Source organism: Lynx rufus, unplaced genomic scaffold, assembly GCF_022079265.1.
Source record: "Lynx rufus isolate CCGP_SWC_20201006 ecotype Redwood Valley unplaced genomic scaffold, mLynRuf1.p SCAF_52, whole genome shotgun sequence".
Classification (NCBI taxonomy): Eukaryota; Metazoa; Chordata; class Mammalia; order Carnivora; family Felidae; genus Lynx; species Lynx rufus.
The window spans coordinates 796,745-812,999 of record NW_025814870.1 but is presented as its reverse complement, the minus strand read 5'-3'; the positions used below and the strand labels follow the sequence as shown (position 1 = coordinate 812,999).

The window sequence follows — 16,255 nt, the reverse complement described above, 5'->3', positions numbered from 1 at the left end:
TGGCACATATGTTAGCTTTGTGATTTTGGACAAATAACTTCTCTGTGCCTCAGTTTCCTCGTTGGTAAAATGAAACTAGTAATAAAACCTATTCATTAGTATTGCTCAGGGATTAAATTACATAATGTATTTAAAGCACTTGGCATACTGCCTGAAACATATTAAGTGGTCATGAAATGCTAGCTATGATTATTATCACTTTAGCCATTGTCATCATCATCATCAACATTGTTATATGCCTTGTCCTTTCTGAAGCTACCTTTGCTCTGGATCTCATATTTTCCGGCCTCCTTGGAGATTTCTCTCTCCTACATATTCACCCTTTTCATACCTATTGAATCCTTCCTATCAGCTTCTCATATCTTCTTTGGACTCTGTCTCCCTCTAGTTACAGCCCTGCCTTATTCCTCCCCTTCACATCTAAACTTATTAAAAGAATCATCTACCTTCAATATCTTTTTATTTTCATTTCCCATTCATTCCTCAAATTCATAGTCAGCTAGTTCATCCAACCCCCTCCCAATTAAAATTACTCTCTCGAAAGTCACCAGAAACTTATTGCCATACCCAGTGTGTACCTTTCAGTCTACATCTTACTTGACCCCTGGCGAATGCCATTAACCACTACCTCTTCTTAAATATCCTTTCTTTTTTTAGTTTTCCTCCTATATCTGACCACTTTTCCTCAGCATCCTGTGCTGCCTTTTTTTCCTCGGTCCATTTCTTACTTGAAATGATCTCTCTAAATGACTTCTTCCATGATCTTGGCTTTGGCTCTCACCTACCGACAACTACAAAATCCACCTCTCTTCTGAGTTAAATAACTTCAACTAGCTACTAAACAATCTTGACCTAGATGTTTCACAGAAAGCTCAAAAACCAGAACTGAACTCTCTCATTTGATTTTTTTAATATTTATTTATTTTTGAGAGAGAGAGAGAGAGGAGAGAGAGAGAGAGAGAATGAGTGGAGAAGGCACAGAGAGAGAGGAGACACAGAATCCGAAGCAGGCTCCAGGCTCTGAGCCATCAGCACAGAGCCTGACACAGGGCTCGAACTCATGAACCGTGAGATCATGACCTGAGCCGAAGTTGGACCCTTATCCGACTGAGCCACCCAGGCACCCCTGACCTTTCTCATTTTAATTGTGTTTATATTAGATTCTCCTTGATTTTATTCCTTCTATCTGCATTCATATTTATTACTTATTTTACTTTGTTATTTACTTTTGTGTTTATTATTTTACTAAATTTTTATTAATTTTGTCTTCCCCTTGTTAATTTGGGAATTCTAGTTGAGCTTTCTAGCCCATTAAGTCACTTTTCCTTTCCCTGTTAACATTTGCAGCCACAAATGACTCAACTATTTCAACATGGCCCCTAAACTGAACTTCAACCCCTCATACTCCCTCATTATAATCCAATTACAATTCTCCATCTTTGCATATGACAAGTTACTCAAGTGAAAAACCTGAAGTCATTCTAGATTTTTGCTTGTTCTTTGTCCACCACATTTAATTAGTCATCAAATCTACTATAGTATCTCTTTGGTGTGTCTTTTCTACACCTTTCTTTAAGCTCAAGCCCTCAGTATTTTTGTCTATTTCAGTCATCAAGTTGTTCTCTACATTTTTTTGTCATCTTGCTTCCCACAAGTCCATCTCCCATACTATCATCCTAATCAAGTCTTAAAAATGTTAATGTGACCATAGAGCTTCCCAGTTTAAAAGCCTTTTGTGATTCTCTGTTCTCTGCTGATATACACTTCTTGCTCTCTTCCTTGAATATACCTTGTAAAAAATGTCCTTTCTTTGTGGCCCCTCTATATCTTGTATATAACTGTATTATAGTTCCTATCATAATCTTATTGATATTTCTATGCTTCATCTTTTCCTACTAGACTACAGGCTTCTTTATTTTTTATTTTTTAAATTTTTTTAATGTTTATTTTTTGAGATAAAAAACTTTTTAATGTTTATTTTTGAGATTTTTTTTTTCAACGTTTTATTTATTTTTGGGACAGAGAGAGACAGAGCATGAACGGGGGAGGGGCAGAGAGAGAGAGAGACACAGAATCGGAAACAGGCTCCAGGCTCTGAGCCATCAGCCCAGAGCCTGACGCGGGGCTCGAACTCCCGGACCGTGAGATCGTGACCTGGCTGAAGTCGGACGCTTAACCGACTGCGCCACCCAGGCGCCCCTATTTTTGAGATTTTTAAAAAATTCTTTTAATGTTTATTTTTGATACATATTTTTTTAATTTCGGGCTTCTTTAAAACAGAGACTATATCTTATTCATGTCTGTATTTCCAGGGTCTGTCACATATAGGCTTTAATTCATATTGAATATGTTTAGAAGAAACCTGTAATAGTATTAGTATTTCAAAGCACAAAAAAGTACAACTGGCTATATGGAAAGATAGTTAGGAAATGAAAATGACACAAGTAGATTCAGTAATTATTTCGTATATAATTTTCTAAAATTTTGATATGTTCTCTTTTTGCCACTGAACAGAAGACTTTAATTTTTCCCTTTTCAGCATTCAAGTGTTTCACTGTCTTAAGCATGAAGGAACAGGTGGCAGGACACTGCTGGTAGATGGATTCTATGCAGCAGATCAGGTACTTCAAAAGGCACCTGAGGAATTTGAACTCCTCACCAAAGTGCCACTGAGGCATGAATATATTGAAAATGTTGGCGAATGTCACAACCACATGATTGGGGTTGGGCCCGTCTTAAATACCTACCCATGGAATAAAGAGCTGTATTTGATCAGGTGAGCACCAAAGAACTATCCCCCACTGTAATGTACTTACCCATTATTAGCCTTCAAATGTAATGAAAATTCCTAAAATCCTTATACTGACCACATTTTAATCTTGCCATTTTAAGTCTCTTTATTAACAATTTCTGTTATTATACTTCCCATGGAATAATAAATAGGCCAACAGGTAAAGAATACTAGATTTTAAAATGAAAACATTATTAAAATCAAAAAAGTGATTAAATTGTGCTCAGTGACCAAACAGCTAGAGTACCCAAAGGCATCATGACCACACTTGTCTGTAGCCCACATTTATGCAAACCCCCTGACCTGTATATCCAACAGTCTACTAGATAGTGCCACTTAGGTATCTTATAGCATCATAAAGCACATCATATTCAAAATTGAACCCATCATCTCCACTCATTTCAGTCTGCTCCTCCACACCCAGTTGTAAATATAAAAATAAACTGTTTCTCCTGCCTTTGCCCCTGGATTTTAATAGGAGCTGCATAAATACTAATTCACTGCCATCGGATAACCTCCTCTAGAAAACTCTCTCTTAGTCATCTCTTGTATCCCCGTTGCTTAGAACAGTGAGCAGGTAATCAGTATTTTTTCCAACATTTGACGAGAAACATTTTTAAACATATAGAAAAGTTGTAAGCATTTACAGTAAAACCCATAGACCCACCACCTAGATTCTTCCAGGAAGGTATTGCTATATGCTTGTTTTCTTATCTGTCTGCCTATCTGCCTGCCTATCTATCTATTAATCTCATTTTTGATGCATCTCAAAGTACATTGCAGATATGACTACATATCCCCCTAAATGCTTCAGCATTTATATCTTTAAGTAAAGTTCAATATTTGTTTACAAATTTTTAATTTTGAAATAAAACTTACATAAAATTATGTTTTAAAATATCAAATATACACTTGCTGAATTTGGACAAATGCATATACCTATGTAAACCAAACACCTATCAAGATATAGAATGTTCCTGTCACTGCAGAAAGTCCCTTATACTCTTTCCTAGTCCAACCCTGCACAGCCACCCCAGAGGAGATCATGGTTTTGATTTTTGCCACCAATGATTAGTTTGGCCTGTTCTAGAAATTCATACCATAGAATAAATGCTTTTATTAACAAACACCTGGGCTGTTTCTAATTTGGGGTTATTATGAATAAAACTGCCATGAGCATTCATAGAAAAGTATTTTTGTAGATATGTGTCTTCATTCCACTCAGGTCAATAGCTACAAGTGGAATACTGCGTCATAGAGTAGGTGAGTGTTTAGTTTCATAAGTAACTGCCAGAACTTTTACTAAAGTAGTTGTTTGATTTTATATTGTCATCAGCAGTGTATGAGGATTGTAGCTGCTCCACATCTTTGCCACTACTTGCTGTTGTCAGTCCCATTAGTTTTAGCCATTATGGTGGTTATCTCTTTGGGATTTAATTTGCACTTTTTTGATGACTGATGATGTTGAGCATCTTTCCATGTGCTTATTGGCCATTTATATATCTTCTGAAATATCTGGTTAAATCTTTTGCCCATTTTTTCATTGAGTTGTCTTTTCATTATTGAGCTGTAGGAGTTCTTTATATATGCTGGTCACTATTTCTTACTGAATATATGTTTTAGGAATATTATTTTCTATGCTGTAACTTACCTATTTATTTTTTAACAGTGTCTTTTAATGGGGAGAGAATTTTAAGTTTAATAAAATATAATTGATTATTTTTTTCTTTAACAGTCATTGTTTCTATGACCTGCATAAGAAATCTTTAACTACCCCTATGACATGATGACATTCTCCTATGCTTTCTAAAAGTATTATAGTTTTATTTTTACATTTAAATCTGTGATCTATCTCAAATTAATTTTTTCTATGTGGTGAGGTATAGGTAGAAGTTCATAGTTTTTACATATAGGTATCCAGGTGTTGTAGCCTCATTGAATTGCCTTTGCAACTCTGTCAAAAATCAAATGGCCATGTAAATGGGGGTTTGTCTCTGGGACCTCTATTTGATTCCATTATGTATTGGTGGATCCTTATGACAGTTCCACACTGTCTCAGCTAGTGCAAGTTTATACTAATTTTTTTCTTTATTTTTTTAAAATTTACATCCAAGTTAGCTAGCATATAGTGCAACAATGATTTCAGGAGTAGATCCCTTAATGCCCCTTACCCATTTAGCCCATCCACCCTCCCAGAACCTTTCCAGTAACCCTCTGTTTTTTTTTCCATATTTAAGAGTCTCTTATGTTTTGTCCCCTTCCCTGTTTTTATATTAGTTTTGCTTCCCCTCCCTTATGTTCATCTGTTTTATATCTTAAAGTCCTCATATGAGTGAAGTTATATATTTGTCTTTCTCTGACTGTCTCATTTCGCTTAGCATACTACCCTCTAGTTCCATCCACATAGTTGCAAATGGCAAGATTTTATTCTTTTTGATTGTCGAATAATACTCCATTGTGTGTGTATGTATATATACATACACACACAATGGAATATGTATATATATATATACATACCACATCTTCTTTATCCATTCATCCATCATTGAACATTTGGGCTCCTTCCATACTTTGGCTATTGTTGATAGTGCTGCTATAAACATCAGAGTGCATGTGCCCCTTCAAAACAGCATACCTGGATCCCTTGGATAAATATCTAGTAATGCAATTGCTGTGTCATAAGGTAGTTCTATTTTTAATTTTTTTGAGGAACCTCCATACTGTTTTCCAGAGTGGCTGCACCAGTTTGCATTCCCACCAGCAGTGCAAAAGAGATCCTCTTTCTCCCCATCCTCGCCAACATCTGTTGTTGCCTGAGTTGTTAATGTCAGCCATTCTGACAGGTGTGAGGTAGTATCTCATTGTAGTTTTGATTTGTATTTCCCTGATGATGAGTGATGTTGAGCAGTTTTTCACGTGTCGGTTGGCCATCTGGATGTCTTCTTTGGAGAAGTGTCTATTCATATCTTTTGCCCATTTCTTCACTGTATTATTTGTTTTTTGGGTGTTGAGTTTGATAAGTTCTTTATAGATTTTGGAAACTAACCCTTTGCCTGATATGTCATTTGCAAATATCTTCTCCCATTCCGTTGGTTGCCTTTTAGTTTTGCTGATTGTTTCCTTCACTGTGCAGAAGCTTTTTATTTTGATGAGGTCCCAGTACTTCATTTTAAGTTTACAGTAATTCTTGAAGTCAGATAATATGTTTGTTAACTTTGTTCTTTTTTAACATTATTGTGGATATTTTAGATCGGGGGTCTACAGATTTTTTTTGTAAAGGGCTAGATAGTAAATATTTTAGGCTTGTGACATATATGGTCTTTATTGCAACTACTCAATACTGTTGTGGATGTACAACAGCAGCCATAAACAACATATAAATGAATGAGTGTGACTGTTCTAATAAATATTATTTAAAAAAGTGGTCAGTGGTCTGGATTTGGCCCACAGATCATAGTTTGCCAACCCTCGTTCTAGATTCTTTATATTTCCATACAGATTTTTAAATCAGCCTGTCAATTTCTAGGAAAAAGCCTGTTAGGGTTATGATTGGGATTGCTTTGAATCTATAGATCATTTTGGCGATAACTAACAAACTAACAGTTTTGAGTCTCCCAATCCATGAACCTGATTTATCTTTCTATTTATTTAGGTCTTCTTTAATTTCTCTTAGCAGTGTTGTGTAGTATTGAATATACAGATCTTATATTTCTTTTGTTAATTTTATTCCTAAGTATTTTTATATTTTGATGGTATTATAAAATAAAATTTTAATATTATTTTCAAATTTTCTGCTGCATTATATTAAAAATTGATTTCTTTTTATTTTTATTTTTATTTTTTTATTTTTTATTTTTTATTTTTTTTATATATATGAAATTTATTGACAAATTGGTTTCCATACAACACCCAGTGCTCATCCCAAAAGGTGCCCTCCTCAATACCCATCACCCACCCTCCCCTCCCTCCCACCCCCCATCAACCCTCAGTTTGTTCTCAGTTTTTAACAGTCTCTTATGCTTTGGCTCTCTCCCACTCTAACCTCTTTTTTTTTTTTCCTTCCCCTCCCCCATGGGTTCCTGTTAAGTTTCTCAGGATCCACATAAGAGTGAAACCATATGGTATCTGTCTTTCTCTGTATGGCTTATTTCACTTAGCATAACACTCTCCAGTTCCATCCACGTTGCTACAAAAGGCCATATTTCATTTTTTCTCATTGCCACGTAGTATTCCATTGTGTATATAAACCACAATTTCTTTATCCATTCATCAGTTGATGGACATTTAGGCTCTTTCCATAATTTGGCTATTGTTGAGAGTGCTGCTATGAACATTGGGGTACAAGTGCCCCTATGCATCAGTACTCCTGTATCCCTTGGATAAATTCCTAGCAGTGCTATTGCTGGGTCATAGGGTAGGTCTATTTTTAATTTTCTGAGGAACCTCCACACTGCTTTCCAGAGTGGCTGCACCAATTTGCATTCCCACCAACAGTGCAAGAGGGTTCCCGTTTCTCCACATCCTCTCCAGCATCTATAGTCTCCTGATTTGTTCATTTCGGCCACTCTGACTGGCGTGAGTGATACCTGAGTGTGGTTTTGATTTGTATTTCCCTGATAAGGAGCGACGCTGAACATCTTTTCATGTGCCTGTTGGCCATCTGGATGTCTTCTTTAGAGAAGTGTCTATTCATGTTTTCTGCCCATTTCTTCACTGGGTTATTTGTTTTTTGGGTGTGGAGTTTGGTGAGCTCTTTATAGATTTTAGATACTAGCCCTTTGTCCGATATGTCATTTGCAAATATCTTTTCCCATTCCGTTGGTTGCCTTTTAGTTTTGTTGGTTGTTTCCTTTGCTGTGCAGAAGCTTTTTATCTTCATAAGGTCCCAGTAATTCATTTTTGCTTTTATTTCCCTTGTCTTTGGGGATGTGTCGAGTAAGAGATTGCTACGGCTGAGGTCAGAGAGATCTTTTCCTGCTTTCTCCTCTAAGGTTTTGATGGTTTCCTGTCTCACATTTAGGTCCTTTATCCATTTTGAGTTTATTTTTGTAAATGGTGTGAGAAAGTGGTCTAGTTTCAACCTTCTGCATGTTGCTGTCCAGTTCTCCCAGCACCATTTGTTAAAGAGGCTGTCTTTTTTCCATTGGGTGTTCTTTCCTGCTTTGTCAAAGATGAGTTGGCCATACGTTTGTGGGTCTAGTTCTGGGGTTTCTATTCTATTCCATTGGTCTGTGTGTCTGTTTTTGTGCCAATACCATGCTGTCTTGATGATTACAGCTTTGTAGTAGAGGCTAAAGTCTGGGATTGTGATGCCTCCTGCTTTGGTCTTCTTCTTCAAAATTCCTTTGGCTATTCGGGGCCTTTTGTTGTTCCATATGAATTTTAGGATTGCTTGTTCTAGTTTCGAGAAGAATGCTGGTGCAATTTTGATTGGGATTGCATTGAATGTGTAGATAGCTTTGGGTAGTATTGACATTTTGACAATATTTATTTTTCCAATCCATGAGCAGGGAATGTCTTTCCATTTCTTTAAATCTTCTTCAATTACCTTCATAAGCTTTCTATAGTTTTCAGCATACAGATCCTTTACATCTTTGGTTAGATTTATTCCTAGGTATTTTATGCTTCTTGGTGCAATTGTGAATGGGATCCGTTTCTTTATCTGTCTTTCTGTTGCTTCGTTGTTAGTGTATAAGAATGCAACTGATTTCTGTACATTGATTTTGTATCCTGCAACTTTGCTGAATTCATGTATCAGTTCTAGCAGACTTTTGGTGGAGTCTATCGGGTTTTCCATGTATAATATCATGTCATCTGCAAAAAGCGAAAGCTTGACTTCATCTTTGCCAATTTTGATGCCTTTGATTTCCTTTTGTTGTCTGATTGCTGATGCTAGAACTTCCAGCACTATGTTAAACAACAGCGGTGAGAGTGGGCATCCCTGTCGTGTTCCTGATCTCAGGGAAAAAGCTCTCAGTTTTTCCCCATTGAGGATGATGTTAGCTGTGGGCTTTTCATAAATGGCTTTTATGATCTTTAAGTATGTTCCTTCTATCCCGACTTTCTCAAGGGTTTTTATTAAGAAAGGGTGCTGGATTTTGTCAAAGGCCTTTTCTGCATCGATTGACAGGATCATATGGTTCTTCTCTTTTTTTTTGTTAATGTAATGTATCACGTTGATTGATTTGCGAATGTTGAACCAGCCCTGCATCCCAGGAATGAATCCCACTTGATCATGGTGAATAATTCTTTTTATATGCTGTTGAATTCGATTTGCTAGTATCTTATTGAGAATTTTTGCATCCATATTCATCAGGGATATTGGCCTGTAGTTCTCTGTTTTTACTGGGTCTCTGTCTGGTTTAGGAATCAAAGTAATACTGGCTTCATAGAATGAGTCTGGAAGTTTTCCTTCCCTTTCTATTTCTTGGAATAGCTTGAGAAGGATAGGTATTATCTCTGCTTTAAATGTCTGGTAGAACTCCCCTGGGAAGCCATCTGGTCCTGGACTCTTATTTGTTGGGAGATTTTTGATAACCAATTCAATTTCTTCGCTGGTTATGGGTCTGTTCAAGCTTTCTGTTTCCTCCTGATTGAGTTTTGGAAGAGTGTGGGTGTTCAGGAATTTGTCCATTTCTTCCAGGTTGTCCAATTTGTTGGCATATAATTTTTCATAGTATTCCCTGATAATTGTTTGTATCTCTGAGGGATTGGTTGTAATAATTCCATTTTCATTCATGATTTTATCTATTTGGGTCATCTCCCTTTTCTTCTTGAGAAGCCTGGCTGGCGGTTTGTCAATTTTGTTTATTTTTTCAAAAAACCATCTCTTGGTTTCGTTGATCTGTTCTACAGTTTTTTTAGATTCTATATTGTTTATTTCTGCTCTGATCTTTATTATTTCTCTTCTTCTGCTGGGTTTAGGCTGCCTTTGCTGTTCTGCTTCTATTTCCTTTAGGTGTGCTGTTAGATTTTGTATTTGGGATTTTTCTTGTTTCTTGAGATAGGCCTGGATTGCAATGTATTTTCCTCTCAGGACTGCCTTCGCTGCGTCCCAAAGCGTTTGGATTGTTGTATTTTCATTTTCGTTTGTTTCCATATATTTTTTAATTTCTTCTCTAATTGCCTGGTTGACCTACTCATTCGTTAGTAGGGTGTTCTTTAACCTCCATGCTTTTGGAGGTTTTCCAGACTTTTTCCTGTGGTTGATTTCAAGCTTCATAGCATTGTGGTCTGAAAGTATGCATGGTATAATTTCAATTCTTGTAAACTTATGAAGGGCTGTTTTGTGACCCAGTATATGATCTATCTTGGAGAATGTTCCATGTGCACTCGAGAAGAAAGTATATTCTGTTGCTTTGGGATGCAGAGTTCTAAATAGATCTGTCAAGTCCATCTGATCCAATGTATCATTCAGGGCCCTTGTTTCTTTATTGACTGTGTGTCTAGATGATCTATCCATTTCTGTAAGTGGAGTGTTAAAGTCCCCTGCAATTACCACATTCTTATCAATAAGGTTGCTTATGTTTATGAGTAATTGTTTTATATATTTGGGGGCTCCGGTATTCGGCGCATAGACATTTATAATTGTTAGCTCTTCCTGATGGATAGACCCTGTAACTATTATATAATGTCCTTCTTCATCTCTTGTTACAGCCTTTAATTTAAAGTCTAGTTTGTCTGATATAAGTATGGCTACTCCAGCTTTCTTTTGGCTTCCAGTAGCATGATAAATAGTTCTCCATCCCCTCACTCTGAATCTAAAGGTGTCCTCAGGTCTAAAATGAGTCTCTTGTAGACAGCAAATAGATGGGTCTTGTTTTTTTATCCATTCTGATACCCTATGTCTTTTGGTTGGCGCATTTAATCCATTTACATTCAGTGTTATTATAGAAAGATACGGGTTTAGAGTCATTGTGATGTCTGTATGTTTTATGCTTGTAGTGATGTCTCTGGTACTTTGTCTCACAGGGTCCCCCTTAGGATCTCTTGTAGGGCTGGTTTAGTGGTGACCAATTCCTTCAGTTTTTGTTTGTTTGGGAAGACCTTTATCTCTCCTTCTATTCTAAATGACAGACTTGCTGGATAAAGGATTCTCGGCTGCATATTTTTTCTGTCTAGCACACTGAAAATCTCGTGCCAATTCTTTCTGGCCTGCCAAGTTTCAAAAGAGAGATCAGTCACAAGTCTTATAGGTCTCCCTTTATATGTGAGGGCACGTTTACCCCTTGCTGCTTTCAGAATTTTCTCTTTATCCTTGTATTTTGCCAGTTTCACTATGATATGTCGTGCAGAAGGTCGATTCAAGTTACGTCTGAAGGGAGTTCTCTGTGCCTCTTGGATTTCAATGCCTTTTTCCTTCCCCAGTTCAGGGAAGTTCTCAGCTATTATTTCTTCAAGTACCCCTTCAGCACCTTTCCCTCTCTCTTCCTCCTCTGGGATACCAATTATGCGTATATTATTTCTTTTTAGTGTATCACTTAGTTCTCTAATTTTCCCCTCATACTCCTGGATTTTTTTATCTCTCTTTTTCTCAGCTTCCTCTTTTTCCATAACTTTATCTTCTAGTTCACCTATTCTCTCCTCTGCCTCTTCCATCCGAGCCGTGGTGGTTTGCATTTTGTTTTGCATTTCATTTAAAGCGTTTTTCAGCTCCTCGTGACTGTTCCTTAGTCCCTTGATCTCTGTAGCAAGAGATTCTCTGCTGTCCTGTATACTGTTTTCAAGCCCAGCGATTAATTTTATGACTATTATTCTAAATTCACTTTCTGTTATATTATTTAAATCCTTTTTGATCAGCTCATTAGCTGTTGTTATTTCCTGGAGATTCTTCTGAGGGGAATTCTTCCGCTTGGTCATTTTGGATAGTCCCTGGTGTGGTGAGGACCTGCAGGGCACTTCCCCTGTGCTGTGGTGTATAACTGGAGTTGGTGGGCGGGGCCGCAGTCCGTCCTGATGTCTGCCCCCAGCCCACCGCTGGGGCCACAGTCAGACTGGTGTGTGCCTTCTGTTCCCCTCACCTAGGGGCGGGATTCACTGTGGGGTGGCATGGCCCGTCTGGGCTATTTGCACACTGCCAGGCTTGTGGTGCTGGGGATCTGACGTATTAGCTGGGGTGGGTAGGCAAGGTGCACGGCGGCAGGGGGGGCAGGCTTAGCTCGCTTCTCCTTAGGTGATCCACTTCAGGAGGGGCCCTGTGGCAGCCGGAGGGAGTCAGATCCGCTGCCGGAGGTTTGGCTCCGCAGAAGCACAGAGTTGGGTATTTGCGGGGAGCAAGCAATTTCCCTGGCAGGAACCGGTTCCCTTTGGGATTTTGGCTGGGGGATGGGCGGGGGAGATGGCGCTGGCGAGCGCCTTTGTTCCCCACCAAACTGAGCTCTGTCGTCCGGGGGCTCCGCAGCTCTCCCTCCCTTTGTCCTCCAGCCTTCCCGCTTTCCGAGCAGAGCTGTTAACTTATGACCTCCCAGACGCTCAGTCGCGCTTGCTGTCGGAACACAGTCCGTCAGGCCCCTCCGCTTTTGCCAGCCAGACTCAGGGACTCTGCTTGGCCAGCGAGCCGCCCCTCCGCCCCGGCTCCCTCCCGCCAGTCCGTGGAGCGCGCACCGCCTCGCCGCCCTTCCTACCCTCTTCCGTGGGCCTCTCGTCTGCCCTTGGGTCTGGTGACTCCATTCTGCTAATCCTCTGGCGGTTTTCTGGGTTATATAGGCAGGTGTAGGTGGAATCTAAGTGATCAGCAGGACGCGCAGTGAGCCCAGCGTCCTCCTACACCGCCATCTTCCCTAAATCCTTTGATTTCTTTTTAAATTAGCCTTTTATTCTATATACTTGCTAAAGTAATTCATTAGTTCTAAGTTTGTGTTTTTTGGGGTTTCTTAAAATTTTTCTATATACAAAATCATGTTGTAGGGATAGTTTTATTTCTTCCTTTGCAATTTATATGCTTATTCATTTGTTTTTCTTACCTTATTGCACTGGCTAGCACCTCCAGCACTATGTTAAATAAGGGTGGCAAGAGCAGACATCCTTAGGATGAAAGTGTTCAGTGTTTTGCCCGGTATGATATTAGCTATAAGAGTGTTGGTGATGTCTAGGGGCACTTGGGTGGCTCAGTCGGTTAGGCGTCCAGCTTCAGCTTGGGTCATGATCTCACGGTCCATGGGTTCAAGCCCCATGTCGGGTTCTGTGCTGACAGCTCAGGGCCTGGAGCCCGCTTCAGATTCTGTGTCTCCCTCTCTCTCACTCTGCCCTTTTCCTGCTCACACTGTCTCTCTCACTCTCAAAAATAAATAAATGTTTAAAAAAAATTTTTTTTAAGTGCTGGTGATGTCTTTTATATTCTGGATGAATTTCACTTCCAAGTTTCCTGAGATTTTTTTACATCATAAATGGGTATTAAATTTTAATAAATCCTTTATATTCATGTCAGTCATCAATGAAAATAACTATGTGATTTTTCTTCTTTATTCTGTTAATATTGTAACTTATATTAATTTCAAATGTTAAACCAGCCTTGTACTCCAAGGATAAACTATGCTTGGTCACAATTTATTACTATACACACACAGCGTGTATGTGTGTGTGTGTGCATGTCTGCGTGTGTATATTTAATACTATGGGTTCAATCAAGAAATAAATACCACACATTAGTTTCTTTTTGTTGTTTTTTTTTCTATTTTAATTAATGAGCAGTTAATATACAATATTAATTTCAGGTGTACAATATAGTGATTCAACAATTTTATACATTACTAAGTGCTCATCATGACAAGTATACTCCTTAATCCCCATCACCTATTTCTCCCATCCCCACCCACCCACCTCCCCTCTGGTAACCATCAGTTTGTTCTCTATAGTTAAGAATCTGTTTCATGGTTTGTCTGTCTCTCTTCTTTTTTCCCTCTGCTTGTTTTGTGTCTTAAATTCCAATAAGAGTGAAATCATATGCAATTTTTCTTTCTCTGACTGACCAGTTCACGTAGCATTATACTCTCTAGCTCCATCCATGTTGTTGCAAATGGTAAGATTCATTCTTATATATGGCTGAATAATATTCCATTTATATATATATATATATATATATATATATATGTACATACACACACACACACACACCACATCTTCTCTATCCATTCATCAATTGATGAACACTTGAGCTGCTTCCATAATTTGGCTAGGCATGCGTGTATCTCTTCCTTGCATAAGTTCCTTATATATTTTTGGATACTAACCCTTTATCAGATATGTCATTTGCAAATATCTTCTCTGATTCCCTAAGTGGCCTTTTAGCTTTGTTGATTGTTTCTTCACTGTGCAAAAGCTTTTATTTTGATGTAGTCCCAATAGTTTACTTTTCTTGTTGCTTCCCCTGCCTCAGGAGACATATCTGGAAAAATGTTGCTAAAGAACTTATAAAACGCAACACCCAAAAAACAAATAATCCAGTTAAAAATTGGAAAGAAAAAAAGTGGGCAGAAGACATGAGTAGACATTTTTCCAAGGAAAACATACAGATGACCAACAGACACATGAAAAAATGCTCAACATCACTTGTCATCAGGGAAATACAAATCAAAACTACAATGAGATATCTCGTCACATCTGTCAGTATGGCTAAAATTAACAACACAGGAAGCAACAGAAGATGTTGGTGAGGATGCAGAGAAAGGGAAACCCTCATGCACTGTTGGTGGGAATGCAAAGTGGTGCAGCCACTCTGGAAAACAGTAGAGAGGTTCCTCAAAAAAAGAAATAGAATCATCCTGTGATTTAGCAATTTCATGACTAGGTATTTACCCAAAGAATACAAAAATACTAACTCAAAGGGACATATACACCCCGATGTTTATAGCAGCATTGTTTACAATAGTTAAATTATGGAAAGAGCCCAAATGTTCATCCATTGACTGATGAATGGATAAAGAAGACAGAATATTACTCAGCCATAAGAAATAATGAAATCTTGCCATTTGCAGTAATGTGGATGGAGTTAAGAGTATTATGCTAAGTGAAACAAGTCAGGAAAGACAAATAGCATATGATTTCACTCATATGTGATTTAAAGAAACAAAACAAACAATCATAGCAGGGAAAAAGAGAGAGGAAAACCAAGAAACAGACTCTTAACTATAGAGAACACACTGATGGATACCAGATAATAGGTTGGTGGAGAGATGGGTTAAATAGTTGATGGGGATTAAGGAGGGCACTTGTGATGAGAACCAGGTATTGTATGGAATTGAATCACTAAATTGTACACCCAAAACTGATATTATACTGTATGTTGACTAACTGGAATTTAAATAAAAACTAAAAAAAATAGGAAAAAATGTTGGGGGGAGTTAAGATGGCAGAGGTGTTGGGAGACCCTAGGCTTGCCCTTTCCCTCAAATACAGCTGATAAATATCAAATCATTTTGAACACTGAAGAAATAAATCTAAGGACTGAGAGTAAAAATTCGTGGTCTGAGGATCTCCTGGGTTTCACAGAGAGAAGCAGTTACCCTGCTTGGAGCGCATTTGGGAGAGATTGCACAGCCTCTTTAGGGGCAAAAGACCTGGCAGACGCCACTGACCTACCCTGTTCACTAACATAGGAACAGGAACACTGGCTGAGGGCAACAAGCCTTTGTGCTGGCTTTCTGCTACGCTTTACCAAAAACTCTGAACTACTGCATGGTTGTGCAACCGGTTTCTGGGACAAGCCAGCACTGGCCACAGCACAGCAAGAACCTCCCCCAGAGGGTCAGCATGGGTCCCCGCCATGCAGATCTCTAAAATACGGAGTTGTTTTTTTTTTTTTTAACGCTTATTTATTTTTGAGACAGAGAGAGACAGAGCATGAACGGGGGAGGGTCAGAGAGAGAGAGACACAGAATTTGAAACAGGCTCCAGGCTCCCAGCTGTCAGCACAGAGCCCCACGCGGGGCTGGAACTCACGGACCGCGAGATCATGACCTGAGCGGAAGTCGGCCGCTTAACCGACTGAGCCACCCAGGCGCCCCTAAAATACGGAGTTTTGAAACCCAGCTGTGTGCCTGAGATAAAACACAGGAGTGCTGTGCTGCCTGGTAGGCAGACAGCTCAGATGCAAGCAGGGTTAATGCGGAGATCTGGTGGAAGCCAGAGACACAAGAGAGGTGATTGTTCTTCTGTGAGGGCCTCCTGAAGAGAGGTGGGTGTGAATTCCCCAATCCAGGGATGAAAATAGGGCGATGCCATTTTCACCCCACCCATCAGCACTGACCTACTTCAATGAGCAAAACAGTGCCACCAAGTGGAGGCCAGAGCCACTTACACCAAGCCCCACCCCCCTGCAACCTACAGGTACATCCTCACTAGGGCAAATCCATCTAAGAATTAGCGCAGAAGGCCCCACCCCCAGCAGACCAGCACAAACCCTCACAGGCACCAGGTGTACTGATCATAGAGTGCTACAAAGCATCAGTTCTAGGGGGAATACGATCT

The 16,255-nt window shown here is 39.0% G+C and overlaps 1 protein-coding gene across 2 annotated transcripts in view; it reads left to right on the top strand.

The window, feature by feature from the left end:
• Nucleotides 1-16,255, top strand: part of TMLHE (trimethyllysine hydroxylase, epsilon) — an 80,614-nt gene that overhangs the window by 53,985 nt on the left and 10,374 nt on the right. Inside the window, exon 6 of one of the 2 annotated variants that reach the window (XM_047100730.1) lies at nucleotides 2,540-2,776. The exons of the other annotated variant lie outside the window; for it this stretch is intronic. Coding sequence (XP_046956686.1) covers nucleotides 2,540-2,776 — 237 coding nt within the window. The remainder of the gene's footprint in view (nucleotides 1-2,539; nucleotides 2,777-16,255) is intronic. 2 annotated transcript variants of the gene reach the window in all.